We start from the raw sequence: 17,347 nt of genomic DNA on the forward strand, positions 1-17,347 counted from the left end.
TGTTCATTTTCTGCTATGTTTGATCCTATGTAAAAGTTCATGACTAATTTTTTTATTTTTGTAACATCATAGTTGTTTCCTTTATTGAAAAAAAATTTTAATAGGTTCTCTTCACCACTTCATCTAACTTTTTTATATTTGATTGCACAGCAGACATCTCCCATATTACTCCTATTCTCACATTCACTTAGGTAACATTACCTAAAAGAAGAAAAATTCTTCTTTAGAAAGAAATAGCACTGTGATGTATGAAATAATTGAATAAGATATGCTATATTCTCACCTCCCAATCCTGACTGGATCAATTAACTCTTTAATAGTCAGGTTTTTATCTCAATCTACCATAACATCATTTTTCTCTCAATATTTATAATTAGAAGCATCTGTTTTCTGGAAAATGTTTTATGAAAAATAAGAATTGAGTTATTCCTATGTTTTTAATGTCGTTTATTAAATACAATGTCAGTACATTATAAAGATAAAAATTATATAAGAGCCTCATTGGTTTTCTTAAGCAAATAGCAGCAGTATAAAAATATGTTTTGAGAACAGTGGTTTTCAATTGTTTTTTTATGTTTATTGTCTTCACTTCTGGTTGGGACTATATTCTCCAGAAATTTTTTTTCTAACTAGAATTTGTTGGAAATTTACCTAAGTATGTACTTTAAGTAAATGTGTGTGTGTGTGTGTGTGTGTGTGTGTGTGCATGCTATGGCAAATGTTGTTTTTTATATTAATTTTAAATCCCAGTTGTTCATTGCTGGTATATTTTTTATATTGGCCTTATGTCCTGCAGCTTTGTTGTACCTGCTTACTATTCTAGGAGTGTTTTTGTTGATTCGTTGGGGTTTTCTACATAGATGGAGTTTATCATCTGTGCATATAGTTTTATTTTTCTTTTCCTGTCTGTACAAATTTTATTTCTTTTTCTTAATTTGTTTCCTCAAAAAGTGACTTACCAAGTTTTGAGAACATAATGCAACATATCTTTTTAAGCCTTATTTTACCTTTAACATTTTATCATAGTTTGTTAAACTAATGTCTGAGATCAAAAAATTGGTGATTCTTCCATTTCATTGGATAGAGTTGTGTAGGTTATTTTTTCTTGTTTCCAGGAAAATCTTAGATTACCAACAGACCTCTAATCAGGTATATTAACATTTGTGGTGGGAAGAGGTTCAACAAGCCTGGCTTATTACTTTAGTTTCTAATTACTCGATCTGAGTAAAAATTGTAGTTTTCCTTTTTATTTTCCCTTAATTATATGGTTCAGTAATTATCTGTGCTTGTTCCTCAGGAGACACAAGAAGCAAGGAAGTCACTCAGTAAGAAGAATGAAGAACATATATTGTCAGGAAGAGAAAAGAGATTGGCTCAGCAAACAGCCTCATACAATGTAAGACACAGAATAAAATATATAACCTTTTATGTTTTTCTATCTTTTAATGCTCCTCATTTTTTCCTTTTCTTGTTTCTCTTTTATATGTCTTCTCTTTATCTGTCTTTTTCTATACATCTGTTCCAAAAAATATTGAACTGTCGTGTATGTATTTATATAAAATCTATTTATGTAGCATTTTTAACTCATCTCATATAATAGTCTTAGTTCATTTTTTTACATAAGTCACATATCGGAAATTTAATTTTTAGAGAGCACTAGCATGTGATCAGAAACTGAGAACGCTACTAACTCATAGAGAACCTAAGTACATACATTTTTCCAATTATAAGCAGATTTGGAATATTTGATGTAAAGATTTAAATATGGGAGAAAAATGTTTTTAAAATTTTTTAACTTATTTATCTTTAGAGGGGAAGGGAAGGAGAGAGGGAGAGAAATATCAATGTATGGTTGCCTCTGCCAAGGACACACAATGTATCGTGTGTCCCCTGCCGGGAACTGGCCTGCAACCCAGGTATGTGCCCTGACTGGGAATCGAACCGCGATCCTCTGGTTCGCAGGCCCGTGCTCAATCCACTGAGCTACACCAGCCAGGGCTGTTTTTAAAATTTTTTAATGTTTTAATATGGTTCGATCTAAATTTATAAAGTGAACAGTCAGTATACATTTGGCATATCATTATTTTGTTATATTCTCCTAATTGAAGAAAAGAAAAAGAATAAAAAACTGTCCTGGCAGGCCAGCTCAGTTGGTTAGAGCATTGCCTAGATATGCTAACATTGAGGATTTGATCCCTGGTCATGACACGTACAAGAATCAACTAATAAATGAAACAAATTGATGTTTCTCTCTCTCCCTTCTTCTGTGTTTCTAAAATCCATTTTTAAAAAATTTTAATTTTTTAAATTTTCCATTTTTAAAAAACTGGTGTTTCAGTTCAAAGAGTAAATGTGAATCGCTGAGCCCACTGGCCTCTGAAAGGTGTTGTATTCAGGAAAATTACCTTCTGTTCCCAAGATATTAATTAATAAAAACTTCCATAAATGTGAAAATATAATGAGTGATTTATTGGACATGCAGACCAATATTACAATTGGTGAAACTGAAAGCTGACAAGCTCAAAAGTCACATCTCAACAAAATTAAATGTGTCACTATCACTTAAGCCATTTTCTCTGACTACAAGGAATTTAAATTAAAATTCGTATAATTTAAAAGTCTGTACAACAAGAAGCTAAAAAAATTTAAACTTTGTATCAAAGAAGACATGATAATGGATGTTACAAAATACCTAAACCTTAGTGATACAAAAATATAACATATTAAGATGTGTGAGATGCAATATAAAGTAGTACTTAGATGCAATGTTCGTAGCCATAATGAGTTATGTTAAAAAGGAAGAATAGCTGAAAATTTACAAGCTGTGCTTTTTCCAAAAGAGCATTTTTATAAAACTAAACATATACCCACCCTGTGACTGTGCAAATCCATCCCTCGGCATTTATATAAAACATGAAATGGAAATATGTCCACAGGAAGACTTGAACATTCTTTATTCATAATAGCCTCAAGAAAAGACTTATGTAAGATTATTTATAGATGCTTTATTTATAATAGCTAAATTTGTGAACAGCTCAGGTGCACAGCAAAGAGAAAGAAAGACCAAACTATACAATGAAATACTACTGGGCAATAAAAGGAACTGATTACAAATAAATGTGATAACATGAATAAATCTTGAAGTCATTATGCTAAGTGGAAAAGGTCTTATACAAAAATTCCTATACATTCCTGTAAATCTGAGATTACATTTGTAGGAAGCTCTACAATAAGCAAAATGAATCTATGGTAAAAAAACATCACAGTAGTGGTTGTTGGAATGGGAATGTGGGAATTGAGCAGAAAGGGGCATACAGAGCTTTCTGTGTGATGGAATTTTCCAAGTCTTGATAGTAATTTGAGTTCTAAAACTTATTAAATGTAATATTAAGATTTGTGCATTTTATTCTATATAAATTTACCTAAAAGAAAAACTTGTAAACAAATACTGAACTCTAGCTAATGAAATGAGTGATAAGTACTTAGGGGAACATGTAATGACGTATGCAGTTGACTTTAAAATGCATTTTAAAAATTAAGATTTTAATCTCATACTAAAATTTTAGTTTCTTGTAAGATACGCTTTTCAAAATATTAATATAGTCTTAAGACTAAATCAACTTCTGGCCAAGATGGAGGCATAGGTGAAGAAAACATTGTACCTCCCCGCACAACCAGGTTTATGAACAACAAATATTTAAAAACCAGAGCGCAACCAAAACACAGAGAAAATTAAACTGTACCGAAGTCTGACAACAACAAACCATTCATCCAGACCAGTAAGAGGGACAGAGTCAGCAGCTGGCGGAGCGAGCTCGCACAGGAAAAAGCGGCTGGACCGACCCAGGCACACAGGTGTCAGTTGGCAGATCCCAGGCGTGGGGTGGAAACAGGCGGACCCGGTGAGGACGCAAGGTGGCTAGCTGACCATGGTCACACATTCGTGCACAGATAAACCAGGCAAAGGAGCTAGCAGTGAAACAGACTGTGCAAACCAGGGCCCCAGTGGCAGGAAATAAAGCCTAAAAGCATCAATTGGAAAAACTTTTGGGGGTTGAGGTGCCAGGAGAGGCTCCCAGGCTCACAAGAGAGTTTGTTGGAGAGACCCACCCGCCCTGGAGGGTGCAAAGGCCCATACACCCATGAACCAGCACCAGAAGGGCCCAGTTTGCTTGCGGGAAGCAGCAGAAGGGACCGAAATGAGAGAGAGCATGGAACAGGCACCATTGCCCCTCTCTGACCCTGCCCCTACATACAACGTCACAAACCAGCAACCTGAGTTGCCCTGCCCTGGTGAACACCTAAGGCTCTGCCCCTCATACGTAACAGGCGCAAACAGACCAAAACATTACGGCTCAAGCAGAACAGCTCAAAGCCCCAGAGCCAATACTTCTAAGTGACCAAGAGATAGCCAACCTATCAGAGATGCACAGTTCAAAATACTGGTGATCAGGATGCTCACAGGATTGGTTTATTTTAGTCACAAATTAGATGAACAAATGAAGCCTTCACTAAGTGAAATGAAGGAAAATGCACAGGGAAACAGTAGTGATGGGAAGGAAATTGGGACTAAAATCAATCGAGTGGACCAGAAGGAAGAAAAAACGACCAAATAGAAAACAATGAAGAAACAAGAATTCAAAAAAAATGAGCAGAGGATTAGGAACCTCCAGGACATCTTTAAATATTCCAACATCTGAATTATAGGGGTACTAGAAGGGGGAAAGAAACAGCCACGAGTGGAAAACTTATCTGAACAAATAATAAAGGAGAACTTCCCCAATCTGGCAAAGGAAATAGACTTCCAGGAAATCCAGGGAGTTCAGAGTCCCAAAGGAACCCAAAGAAGAACACACCAAGGCACATCATAATTACATTAGCCAAGATTAAAATGAAGGAGAGAATCCTAGAAGCTGCAAGAGATAAGGGGACAGTCACCTACAAAGGATTTCCCATCAGACTGTCAGCTGATTTCTCAAAAGAGACCTTCCAGGCAAGAAGGGGCTAGAAAGAAGTATTCCAAGTCATGAAAGACAAGGACTTACATCCAAGATTGCTCTATCCAGCAAAGCTATCATTTAGAATGGAAGGGCAGATAAAGTGCTTTTCAGGTAAAGTTAAGTTCAAGGAGTTCATCATCACCAAGCCCTTATTATATGAAATGTTAAAGGCACTTATCTAAGATAAAGAAGATAAAAAATATGAACGGTGAAAGGACAGCGAACTCCCAGTTATTAACAACCACACCTAAAACAAAAGCAACTGAAGAGGACAGCTAGATCAGGAGCGGAACCATAGAAATTGAGATCACATGGAGGGTTAGCAACAGGGGAGTGGGAAGAGGAGAAGGGGGGAGAAGGTACTGAGACTAAGTAGCATTGATGGGGGAGGACAAGAATAGTATGGGAAATATAGAATCTAAAGAACTTGTGACACATGGACATGAACTAAAGGGGAGAAAGGGGGAGGAGATGTGCAGGGGGAGGGGAATGAAGGGGAGAGTGGGACAACTGTAATGGTATAGTCAATAAAACATTTTCTTAAAAAAACTAAATCACCCTATAATTCTTAGTTTTGATAAATTGAGCACTATTTATGCTTGTTTAAAGATTTTATTTATTTAGAGAAAAGAAGGAAGGGAAAAAGAGAGGCAGAGAAACATTGATATGTAAGAAACATTGATAAGTTGCCTCTTGTACATGCCCTAACCTGGGCTGGACCCACAACCCAGGCATCAACCCTGGCCAGGAATCTAACCAGTGACTTTTTGCTTTACTGGACATTGCTTAACCAGCTGAGCCACACCGGTCAGAGCCAAGCACTATTTAAAATATTACCATGAAGCCCTGATCAGTGTGGCCCAGTGAGTTGAGCATCATTCCACAAACCGGATGGTCTCCCATTGGGTTCCAAGTCAGGGCACAGGCCTGGGTTGTGGCCCAGTACAAGAGGCAATCAATTGATGTTTCTCACACAACAATATTTCTCTCACTCACTTTCTCCATCCCTTCCTCTCTTTAAAATCAAATAAATAAAATTTTTAAAAGTAAATAAAATATTACCATGAGGACAAAGTAAGAACCAAACTAGAATCTTAGCTTGAACTTTCAAAAGTTACTATGAAACTATCCCATTAACATAAACTGCTCTGATTTATGATTTCTTGCAAAATAAATTTGAGTATGAGATTTTTTTTTAGATGATTAAATTGGGTGAATGATCAAATTGGCATTTCGCAAACTGATCTCTACATGAATTGGCTTTCAATGTCAGTTTTAGCAAATTGATTACTTATAGGTGTTTTTATTGTTTTTGTTATATAGTTCCGGCACTAGTGTGGTCATGTGTGTCACAGCATGCAAAGTATGCTAAACCAGAGAGTGCACCCGAAACAACTGATGCAACAAATTCGAGACCTTGGATTGCTTAAATGGATTATGATAGTCCAGTGGTTTGATGTATATCCCTTCATTTTTTCTCCTCACCCAAGGACATACTTATTTTAGAGAGACAGGTAGAGAAACATCAGTGTGAGAGAGAAACATCAATTGGTTGCATCTCATACACACTCTGACAAGAAACCAAATCTATAACCTTTTCTTTTGGGGATGATGCTCCAACCAACTGAGCCACACTAACCTGGGCTTTTCCTGTCTTTATTCATGTTTAATTTATTAAATTTACTAATAACAGATGCTCCTTAACTTAACAATGTGGTTACATCCCAATGAACCCATCATAAGTTGAAAATATCATTAAGTCAAAAATCGTACACCTAACATACACCTAACATACCAAACATCACAGCTTAGTCTAGCCTAACTTAAGTGTGTTCAGAACACATATATGTGCTTACAGGGTACCCATCAGTTGTGAAACTCCCTGTGTAGATCACTCTTTCTGGTAGTTTGGTGTTGGGAACTGCCCTGCCTAGTTTTAGGGGCTGTAAACCCCCAGTGGCTAAGGCTGAGTGAGCGACCTTCAGACCATAAGCCACTAAGGAGGCAAAGCTTATCTCTCCAGCAGGAGTGCCGCTTCTGCTCCTTTTTTAACAACTATCCCCAATGCTTGATCAGTTAGCCAATGATGGGTAAGATTCCCCAAGGGGGGAATGACCTAAGACAGGCATGATCAAGTGGAGGCCCTGGGGAAGGACTTGGGGGGCTATGGAGAAAGGGGGTGATGGATACTTGCCCTCAGCTTTGATAAAGCCTGACTTCCCTGAGTCCGCAAGAAGTCTCTGAAAATTCCTTGGCTATCTGCCTCTTCTACCTGACTTAAGCCTGAAACAATGACAGAGGGAGGTGCAGCCCTGTGCTGGAAAGGGTGGGCAATATCATCTAACATGAAGCCTGTTTTATAATATAGTATTGAACATCTCACATAATTATGCATATCACTTTTGCGCTATTGTAAAGCCAAAAAATCATAAATTCAAACATTTTATGTCAGGACCTGTCTGTACAGAGATCAGTAAATTGAAACCTACCATCTTTATTTCTCCATTTTTTGTTTGCTTTTTCTTACCTTTTGTACAGTTTTGTGCATCCTTTTTCTTAGTAGGGGCTCTAGATGAAGTAGGGCCTCTACAACTTCATTTTTCTCACATTTCCTCCAAACTTTGTTCTCTGTTGTCTTCAGCTTTTTGATATCTTCAGGCCTTCCCCTTCCAACTCTGGATAGACTCTCTAAACACCTTTATCACTGTAGTTGCATTAATGAATTATTTTCTAATTAATGGGAATAGAGGAAAATACGGAGAAATGGTATGACAAGATCAAGTTTTTATAGTATAGTTTTTTACACTTATATATTCATATATAATTATATTATAATTCCCTATCCTAAAATTAACCCTATTCCACTTCTCTTTTGTGATGTCATTCCACTTCTTTCTATTAATACCAAACTGATGCATGCACCAGCCCGCAGTGCCCACAGCATCATGGATGAGACATGAGACAAATTCATATATAATACCAAGTCCTGTGGAGGAAAAGGGACGGCCTGGCTACTCCCTCAAGGGGGGAGCTTCTCAGAACGGCCTGGCCACTCTCAGGGGGAGAGTGCCCCAACCCTTGCCTAGACAGAGTTTTATTGGGTTTAATTTGAACAGGAATACAGGAACAGCTCATTAATCATTGTCAGGCAGTAAGGATCAAACAGTAGATGGCATACAAAGAACTGTTAGGGCTTCTGAATCAGGGCCTGTCAGCTAAAAGGCTACACAGCTTTGGGAAACAAACTCATTTCCTGCTCAGGCCTTTGTCATTTAACTAAGACCATTCTTAGCAAAGCAGGCTTCACAGAATTTTACATCTCCTCTCTCAGGCCTGATCACCCAGGGAGCCCACCCTTTTCAGCACAGGGCTGCACCTCCCTCTGTCATTGTTTCAGGCTTAAGTCAGGTAGAAGAGGCAGATAGCCAAGGAATTTTCAGAGACTTCTTGCGGACTCAGGGAAGTCAGGCTTTATCAAAGCTGAGGGCAAGTATCCATCACCCCCTTTCTCCATAGCCCCCCAAGTCCTTCCCCAGGGCCTCCACTTGATCATGCCTGTCTTAGGTCATTCCCCCCTTGGGGAATCTTACCCATCATTGGCTAACTGATCAAGCATTGGGGATAGTTGTTAAAAAAGGAGCAGAAGCGGCACTCCTGCTGGAGAGATAAGCTTTGTCTCCTTAGTGGCTTATGGTCTGAAGGTCGCTCACTCAGCCTTAGCCACTGGGGGTTTACAGCCCCTAAAACTAGGCAGGGCAGTTCCCAACACCAAACTACCAGAAAGAGTGATCTACACAGGGAGTTTCACAACTGATGGGTACCCTGTAGAAGAACCTGTGTGATTTTTAAAAGCACAGTTGCTGAGACCCACAGTTGATGATTATCATTCACTAAATACATGGTGGGTCTCAGGAATTTTCTCTTCAGTCAGCAATGGAGACCAGTGGCCTTCAAGTGTTTCTGCTTTGGTATCCCCTAAAAGAAACCTTTTACATGACATCTTAAATTTTATATTGTAAGTTTTAGTAGTTATCAAATATATAATTTATAGTATTTATATGACTCTCTTAAATGTTTCAGATGGAATCTAAATACCAACATGATTCAGGATATATCAATATTTGTGAAAAATATATAAAATCTATAAAAATATAAAAATAAACCAGTACTTCCTTAACAGTTGGAAATTTTATTTCATCCTTTTTTCTCTTTGAGTTCATAATTTTATTTCTCTCCTGCCACATAATTCTATCCTAACAGAATTTAATATTATACTTGAAAGTCTTTCATCATTATATTTGATAAATTGCATTTTACTGCAACAAAAAAATGCACATAAATTGAAATTGAAAGTTTTTTAAAAATTTTTCTGTGTCTTAAAATGTTTATACTTTAAAAAAATTTCTAGATTAAGTTATAATTTCAGTTGATCAAAACAATCTAAACAGACCCTGATAGCTAGGTTGGTTAGAGCATCATCCTGATATGCCAAGGTTGTGGGTTTGATCCCTGGTCAGGGCACATACAAGAATCAACCAAGTAATGCATAAATAGGTGAAACAACAAATTGATGTTTTCCTTTCTCTCTGTCTTCCACCCTCTCCTTTCCTGTATCTCTAAAATCAATAAATAAAATTTAAAAATTAAAAAAATATGTAAACATGGCAAATTTTGGTAAATAATTATTAATCGTAAAAAAGTAAAATGTACATTTCATTTAATCTCCTTTTTAGTATATTTTATTGATTATGTTATTACAGTTGTCCCATTTCTTTCTCCTCTTTATTCCCTTTTATCTTGTACCCGCCCAACGGCATTCCCCCCACAGGTCATACATATACTTTCATTGGCTTCTCCATATCCCATACTATTCTTAACCTGCCCCTGTCTATTCTGTACCTACCATTTATGCTTCTTATTCCCTGTACTTTTGCCCCATTGTCCTCTCTCACCCTCCGCACTGATAACCCTCCATGTGATCTCCATTTATGTGATTCTGTTCCTGTTCTAGTTATTCGCTTAGTTTGTTTTTATTTTTGGTTTGTTCTTTTAGGTTTAGTTGTTGATAGCTGTAAGTTTGTTGTCGTTTTACCCTTCATTGTTTTGATCTTTTTCTTTTTCTTAGATAAGTCTCTTTAACATTTCATATAATAAGGGCTTGGTGATGATGAACTCCTTGAACTTGACCTTATCTGGCAAGGACTTTCTCTGCCCTTCCATTCTAAATGATAGCTTTGCTGGATAAATAATCTTGGATGTAGGTCCTTGCCTTTCGTGACTTGGAATACTTCTTACCAGCCCCTTGTCACCTATACAGTTTCTTTTGAGAAATCAGCTGATGGTTTTATGGGCACTCCTTTGTTGTAACTTTCTCCCTTTCCTCTTGCTGCTGTTAAGATTCTCTCCTTATGTTGAATCATGGGAATGTGTTTATGATGTACTTGGTGTGTGCTTCCTTGGGTCCAACTTCTTTGGGACTCTCTGGGCTTCCTGGACTTCCTAAAAGTATATTTCCTTTGCCAGATTGGGGAAGTTCTCTTTCACTGTTTTTTTCAAGTAAGTTTTCAATTTCTTGCTCTTCCTTTTCTCCTTCTGGCACCCCTATGATTCTGATGTTGGAACGTTTAAAGATGTCCTGGAGGTTCCTAAGCTTCTCCTCATTTTTTTTCAAATTCTTGTTTCTTCACTTTGTTCTAGTTAAATGTTTATTTCTTCCTTCTGCTCCCAATCATTGATTTGAATCCCAGTATCCTTCCCTTCCCTTCAAATATACCAATTCCTGGTATATTTGTTTCCCTTTTTATTTTTATTTGTTTCCCTTTTTATTTTTTACATCTTTTTATTTCACTTTGCATAGCCTTCATTTTTTTCTCTATTTTTCAGCCATACTCAACTATTTCTGTGAGCATCCTGGTTACCAGTGTTTTCAAAACTCTGCATCTGATAGTTTGGTTATCTCTTCATCACTTAGTTCTATTTTTTGAGTTTTCATCCGTTCTTTCATTTGGGCCATATTTCTTTGTGTCAGCGTATCTGATACATGGTAAGAGGTGGAGCCTTGGGTATTCACCAAGGTGGGACAACCCACTTTGCTGGGTTGTGGTGCTGTCTTGTCTGTAGGGGGAGTACAGAGAGGGAATAATATCACTTACTTGTCTCTTGGCTGTCTTTCAGTCGCTTTCTCCACTACCCACAAGCAAATTGGTGCTGACTTCAGGTAGATGGTTTTTTGTATGTTCTAGGACACTGTGAGTCTCTCCAATGAACTCTCCTGTGAGACTGGGAGTTTCTCCTGCCACCTTAACCCCACAGGTTTTTTCAGGCAGAGGTTTTCATGCTTTATTTCCCCCACACAGGAACCCTGGATTGCATGATCTGTCTCGCTCCCCAGTTGTTTCTTCCGGTTTATCCACACACAAATGTGGTACCTCCAGCTGCTGTCTTGCCCTCCTGGTCCTCTAGCCATAGGCTTGCTGTGTGTCCTCTCTTCCCCAGCTGCCCATCTCCACTGTTCCTACCAGTCAGAATGAATGTTTCTTCTTTAACTCCTTGGTCATTTGTTTTTAAATTTGTTGTTGTCTTTCTTTCGATTGTGCAAGGAGGCAAAGTTTATCTACCTACACCTCCATCTTGGCGGAAGTCCTCATTTAATCTCTTAATGAAAGACTTTTTTCTACTTAGTTTCTGATCTTTGAATGAATGTTACTTAATGCTAGAGTAAGACAGGTTTCAGCATCAAATGTGTTCTATTGTTTGTTTTTGTAGGTAAGTGAGTTTTATACTTAAGAGTTAAGATACAATTTTTACATAAAGATGTAGGGCACCCTGGCTAGTGTGTTGGTGGATTGCGCACTGGCCTGTGAACTAAAAAGTCACAGGTTCAATTCCTGGTCAGGGCCTATGCCTGGGTTGCCAGCCAGGTCTGTGGTTGGGGGCATGCAAGAGGTGACTGATCAATGTTTCTCTTGCGTATTGAAATTTCTGTCCCTCCCTTTCTCTCTGTTTTCCCCCTCTCTGAAAATAAGTAAGTAAATAAATAAATAAATAAAATCTTTGTAGAAATACAGAAGTGGATGAGATGGAAAACAGTTAATTACAACATCATTCTAACAATTTCTGAGTTATTTACTTAAACCTCATAGCAACTTGTTAAACATTAATGATCTCTCTCTTGATTGTCAACTACCCACTTCAGTCTTTTTCACTTTGATCCCATTAGTTAATTATCTCTTTCTGTCTTTCCAGATCTGGGTAATGGGAATAACAGCACTTAATTTACAGAGATATGCTGCAAATTCTCAGTGAATCTTGCTAGCATTTATTGGGAGAGTCTTATGTGCCCAACACTATTAAATCCTTTCTATTCATTAGATCATTTAACTCCTCCCTTACCCAAATATTTAAAAATTATTATTATCATTTTATATGTGAGAAATTGAGGGCTTAAATTACTTGTCTAAGTCACCAGAGTTGAAAGCAGCAGGACTATCATTGCAACCCCGATTTTCCTGACTTCAGAACTTAAGTTATTCACTACTCCATGCTATGCATATTGATAACCTATTTTTTCTTAGCATGATTTGAATTTTTACCTAGTACTATATTAAAAATAACTAGAAAGAACATGAGTTGCAAATCAATTTTTTTTCTAAAGACTTTACCAGGATTTACTTATGAAATGACTTATGGAGGATTGGGAAAATGGAAAAAATGCTAACTTAAATATTTACTTATACAACATCATTTGTACTTTCTGCTAAAACCTAATAGCTCCAGATTGTGCTCATTCATTTATAGGGAATGACTACCACATAACCTGACAAAGTCAGTTCTTGTCAAATCAGCCAAGGCAGACTTAACTCTGTCAGAAAACCTGACTCCATTTTTCCATTCAAATAGATGTGTTAATCATCGTTCCTGTAACCATTCTGAATTCTGAAGTGGGTAAACCATGAATTTATTTGTCTTCTACATGAAATAGGGTGCTGCCACCGTCAACATTTCTTACCAGTGCCTTGTTACTTTGCTTTTACTGGGCTGTCTTCACATGAATCTTTGCCGTCAAATATATTCTTTAACAGGGCAGAAAACCTGGAAGAGAGGTTATATTAAGCAAAAATCACCCTTTCTTCCATTGCCCCACTCTTCAGTATACCTGAACTCAGAACATTCCAACAACAGCCAAAACACCCATTTCAAAAATACATTATTACACTTTTAAGAGAAATATGTTTTAAATGGAAAGGACACTAAGCCCTTCCTTGATGAGAGTACATTTCACTTCCACTAGTATTTCAGGGTTTTTTGTTTTATGCCCTGGAGACTTGGTCTCCCAGGTGGTGTTCAGTAAGAAGACACTGAAAGACCTCACCTTTGTTAAATGGGAAGAGGCTGTAACAAAACAGGAGCCATTCTCATAAGATGTATTATTGGCAAGTCTGTTTTAAGTACGACTACCTGAAGAAGTTGAGAATCATGGGTGGATAACCTTAAAATTATCCATGCCTTCAATCCCCATGGAATCCAGTCTGTGTAACCTTAGGGTACACAGATCCCAATTTGAAGGCTGCTAGTTAGTACCACTCCCTGCTGTTTTCATCCAGGGACATTCTGTCTTTTACTTCAATACTGAAAGGTTCATAATGAATCTCTTAATTTATGAAACCAATTGCCTTTGCTCAGACCTATCTCACTATATAGATGTTAAAATGTAAACACTTGCTCCAACTAAAGAAGAAAGAAAATGAGGGAGGTAAGAAAAAGAACACAAAACTGAACAAAATGAAAGTTCTCTTGTGTAGGGAACATGCCAGCATGTTCTGCAAAGGCCTTGAACTGTATCACCTCTATGCTGTTATTTTTCTCGTTTCCCCTTGTTTTTACTTCAGCCTGTCAGTGCCTTTCCCTTCCTGGTCACTTGTGTCAGCTTCACAGACCACAATGTCCATAAAGCTTTAACCAGGCTGCCAGGTGAAAATGTAATTGCTTTTTCTCTCTCCCCCAGGTTCTTGGGTTAGACTCTAATTTTGATACATCATACAATGTTTTTCATTATGGTTATTTAAACATTTGTCTCCTCTCTGTCTTGCTTTTTTCTGTGTGTGGCATGCAATTACTTGATGCCTTCATTGAATTGAATTAGCCTCTACTACATATTTTCTTCATAGATGCTGTCTTGGAATTTGAAAAACCTATTGGAGTTTATAAAAGCCCTTCTTAATGTTCACCATTACTACTTAACTGTTTTATATCACTATTCTGTACTGTCAATAATCCACACAAACCAAGATTTTTCTTTTGCTCTCTCCAGGAATCAGAAAGATCAGAATCTCTTATGGACATTCATCAAAAAAAAATAAAGAATAAATCTGGTGAAGATAAAACTAAGCCCCAAGAAAGAATACCATTTGACCGTGACAAGGATCTTAAGGTTAATCAGTTTGATGAAGCTCAGAAAAAAGCCCTAATTAAAAAATCCAGAGAACTAAATACCAGATTTTCACATGGCAAAGGCAGTATGTTTTTATAAGTAAGTATATTTCAGTGAGGTATATTTTTATACTAATAAATTTGGGCTTCTCTAAAAATAAATTTTGTCTATAAATAGTTACGTGCAAAACATATTTCTTTTTCTAATAAAGTAGATTATAAACCTGTAAATCTTTTTTTAAGAAAACTGATTTTTGAAAATTCAGCTCTCATGAACTTAAAAATGTGGTTTATAGAAAAAAAGTAGTCTTGTTCTCATAATAACCTAACAGGACATTGCTATTAAAAATGCTAAAATAAAAGTTTAGTTTATGAGAAATGGAAAGTGTGGTTTAAAGATTGGGTAAATATACATGGTTTATTAAAGGATGAAGAAAGATTTGCTAGTAGTCTTTTTATGTTAAATAAGATCGCAATTAGAAAGTGTTTATTGCTTTAAAGGTTCTCAATAAGGTTGAAAACCATTATATCATTCATTTATAGCCAGAACTGACAAGGGTTCATAATAGTGGTGAAGGAATTACATAAAAAGTAATGCTCCTTCTTAAGATTTTTTTCAGTTGTGTGAAACCTATATCAATATTAAAACATGGCTTTAAGGGAAAACACAGTTAAAATTAGAAATATTTTCCAGCTTACTGAATTTTCTTATTCTTACTTCAGGGGGATTTCCTTGTGCAATGAAGAAAAGTTGAAGAACACTCTTTTCTCTGTTTGTCCACAGTTATTACTTTGTTTTAAGTTTCTTAACTATTAGAGATTACTTTAGGCATAAAAACCATACAAACTCATCTTGTTCTCTGCATTCTTAAAATCATGTGGAAGCATAACATATCAGTGTTTCTTATGTAGAACAGAATTTTATATGTTTGGCTTCTGAGAAAGAATGGGCTTTTATTCAGATAATTATTCTGAGGACTCCCCCCACCATGCCCTAATTTCTGTGATGTGTCCCAAGTATCCTCTCAGATCTGGACAGGGCTATCTGAAACCTGGACCTCCTCATTGGATATTATTAACCTACCCTAGAGCAAGTGTGTCCAGTACTTAGAGTAAATCCAAGAATTTGAAATTGTTTGGATATTCCCTTTCAACTGCAAGGAGTGAATACATATTTACATGAAAAAAGTATATATGGAGGTTTTGACTGTTTCATTAACAGTTTGCTTATTTGGGCACTTGGCTTTTTATTTGTGGTTTGTGTTTTCTGGTGTGTTTAAGTCAGAAAGGAATCTCTGTTATCTCATGTTCTAAGGAAAAAGTATTTGATTTTTTTCAACTTTAATAAGTGTTTAGAGGGGAAGCAATCTGAGGAACTAGATATACCAGTGCCCATGCGCAGTGTGGAGTCTAAGATACAAGACCTCAGCCAAAGCTTTCTAAGTCTTTAAACTCTGCTTTGAGATGATCTTACTTTACCCATATATATTTAACAGATTTTAGCTAATTTATTGAGGACAAATCTTTTATATCAGTTATGAATAACCCTTTTTGAAAAAATGAAACTGTAATCATAACCATTCTAATGGAGTATTATAAGTTTGTAATGCTGTAAGTACTGCTTCTTTAGATGTTAAATAGAAAATTCTAAATGGTTAAAGCCTAAATTCAAATTCTGTAGTTATATTTTCTTACAGATTAATCTTAGCTCTTCTGCTCTTCTTCTGTGTTCTAGTTTTGATAAAGCATGAAAAGATTCTGATTCCTAGTTCATTTAGGCTTTATGAAAAATTAAGTAAACTGTTCAGAGAATAGTAAAAATTAATCTTCTTTTAATCATCAGTATAGTGATATTTTCCATAACATCTATGTAAACGGTAGCCTACTCAAGGAGTGCTGTTATTTAAGAGATGAATTATTCTCCTAAACAAATTTATGTAAAGGCTTGCTTGAGTTGAACAGAGCTAACTTTTGATTAAGGTGTCATTTTTAATGTATGGTATTGTATAAACACAAAACTTTGTTGCAAGAGCATCCCTTCCTTTCATTTAATTTTGTTATAATTTTTCCTCAATTAAAAAAAATGTTTTCTATTTTCCTCATCCCTGTATAGATTCCTAACATATATTTTTGGGAAGTTTGGTATTTTTAAAGTAAAAATGTCATCTTTGGATACTTATTTTTGCTGTTTTTATTCTAAAGGGATAGGGATATTTCTATATTACGTGCTTAACTATTTCTTCCCTCATACATGGAGTGTCCATGACCTTTGCAAAAGGGGGAAAAGCCTCTTCTTTCCATGAGCTACATACGACCTTAATGCCACCTTGGATCTAATGTTTTTTATGCCACCCTGAGTACAGTTCTAATAAAATGTAAGAACAGACCAGAGTGCCATTGCCCCCTGGAGAGTCTAAAACCAGTATGACAAAAATGGCAATAAAAGGGCAGAGTAACTGTTGCACAGAATGGAAAGGTATTCATTTCCTCTCCTGTCTTCCAGGCTGCAAAAGCCCTCATTAAATCAAGTCTCCTATCAATCAGGTAGAAAAGACACAGTTGAGATTGCTGACATTTTCTAATAACTTCTAAAGACACTTTTATAGAACTTTTGCCAAATTTTATAGAACTTTTGCAATTTAAAAACGAAAAATAAGACCTGTCCAGGTGTCTTGGTTAGTTGGAGGGTTATCCCACAGAAAAAGGTTGCAAGTTTGATTCCCCCAGTGGGTGGGCACAGGAGGCAACCAACTGCTGGATGTGCATTCTCTCTCTCAGTCTCTCTCTCTCTCCCCCCTGCTCCACACCCGCTCCTCTCTCTAAGATTAATAAACACATCCTTGGGCAAGAATTTAAGGAAAACAATGAAGACAAAGAGCAACACTAAGTTTAAAAAGTAAAGCAGCGCCCTGGCTGGT

At 36.6% G+C, this 17,347-nt stretch overlaps 1 protein-coding gene across 4 annotated transcripts in view; it reads left to right on the forward strand.

Annotated features, from left to right (window-relative positions):
• Positions 1 to 17,051, forward strand: part of GPALPP1 (GPALPP motifs containing 1) — a 45,944-nt gene extending 28,893 nt beyond the window's left edge. For all 4 annotated transcript variants that reach the window (XM_037070889.1, XM_037070890.1, XM_037070892.1 and 1 more), the window contains 3 exons: positions 1,298 to 1,396; positions 14,311 to 14,529; positions 15,153 to 17,051. In XM_037070889.1, coding sequence (XP_036926784.1) covers positions 1,298 to 1,396; positions 14,311 to 14,529 — 318 coding nt within the window. In that variant the 3' untranslated portion in view covers positions 15,153 to 17,051. The remainder of the gene's footprint in view (positions 1 to 1,297; positions 1,397 to 14,310; positions 14,530 to 15,152) is intronic.
• Positions 17,052 to 17,347: the final 296 nt, after the last annotated feature.

This window comes from Sturnira hondurensis, unplaced genomic scaffold (genome assembly GCF_014824575.4).
Source record: "Sturnira hondurensis isolate 20B ecotype Veracruz unplaced genomic scaffold, ASM1482457v3 Scaffold0019117, whole genome shotgun sequence".
Lineage (NCBI taxonomy): Eukaryota > Metazoa > Chordata > Mammalia > Chiroptera > Phyllostomidae > Sturnira > Sturnira hondurensis.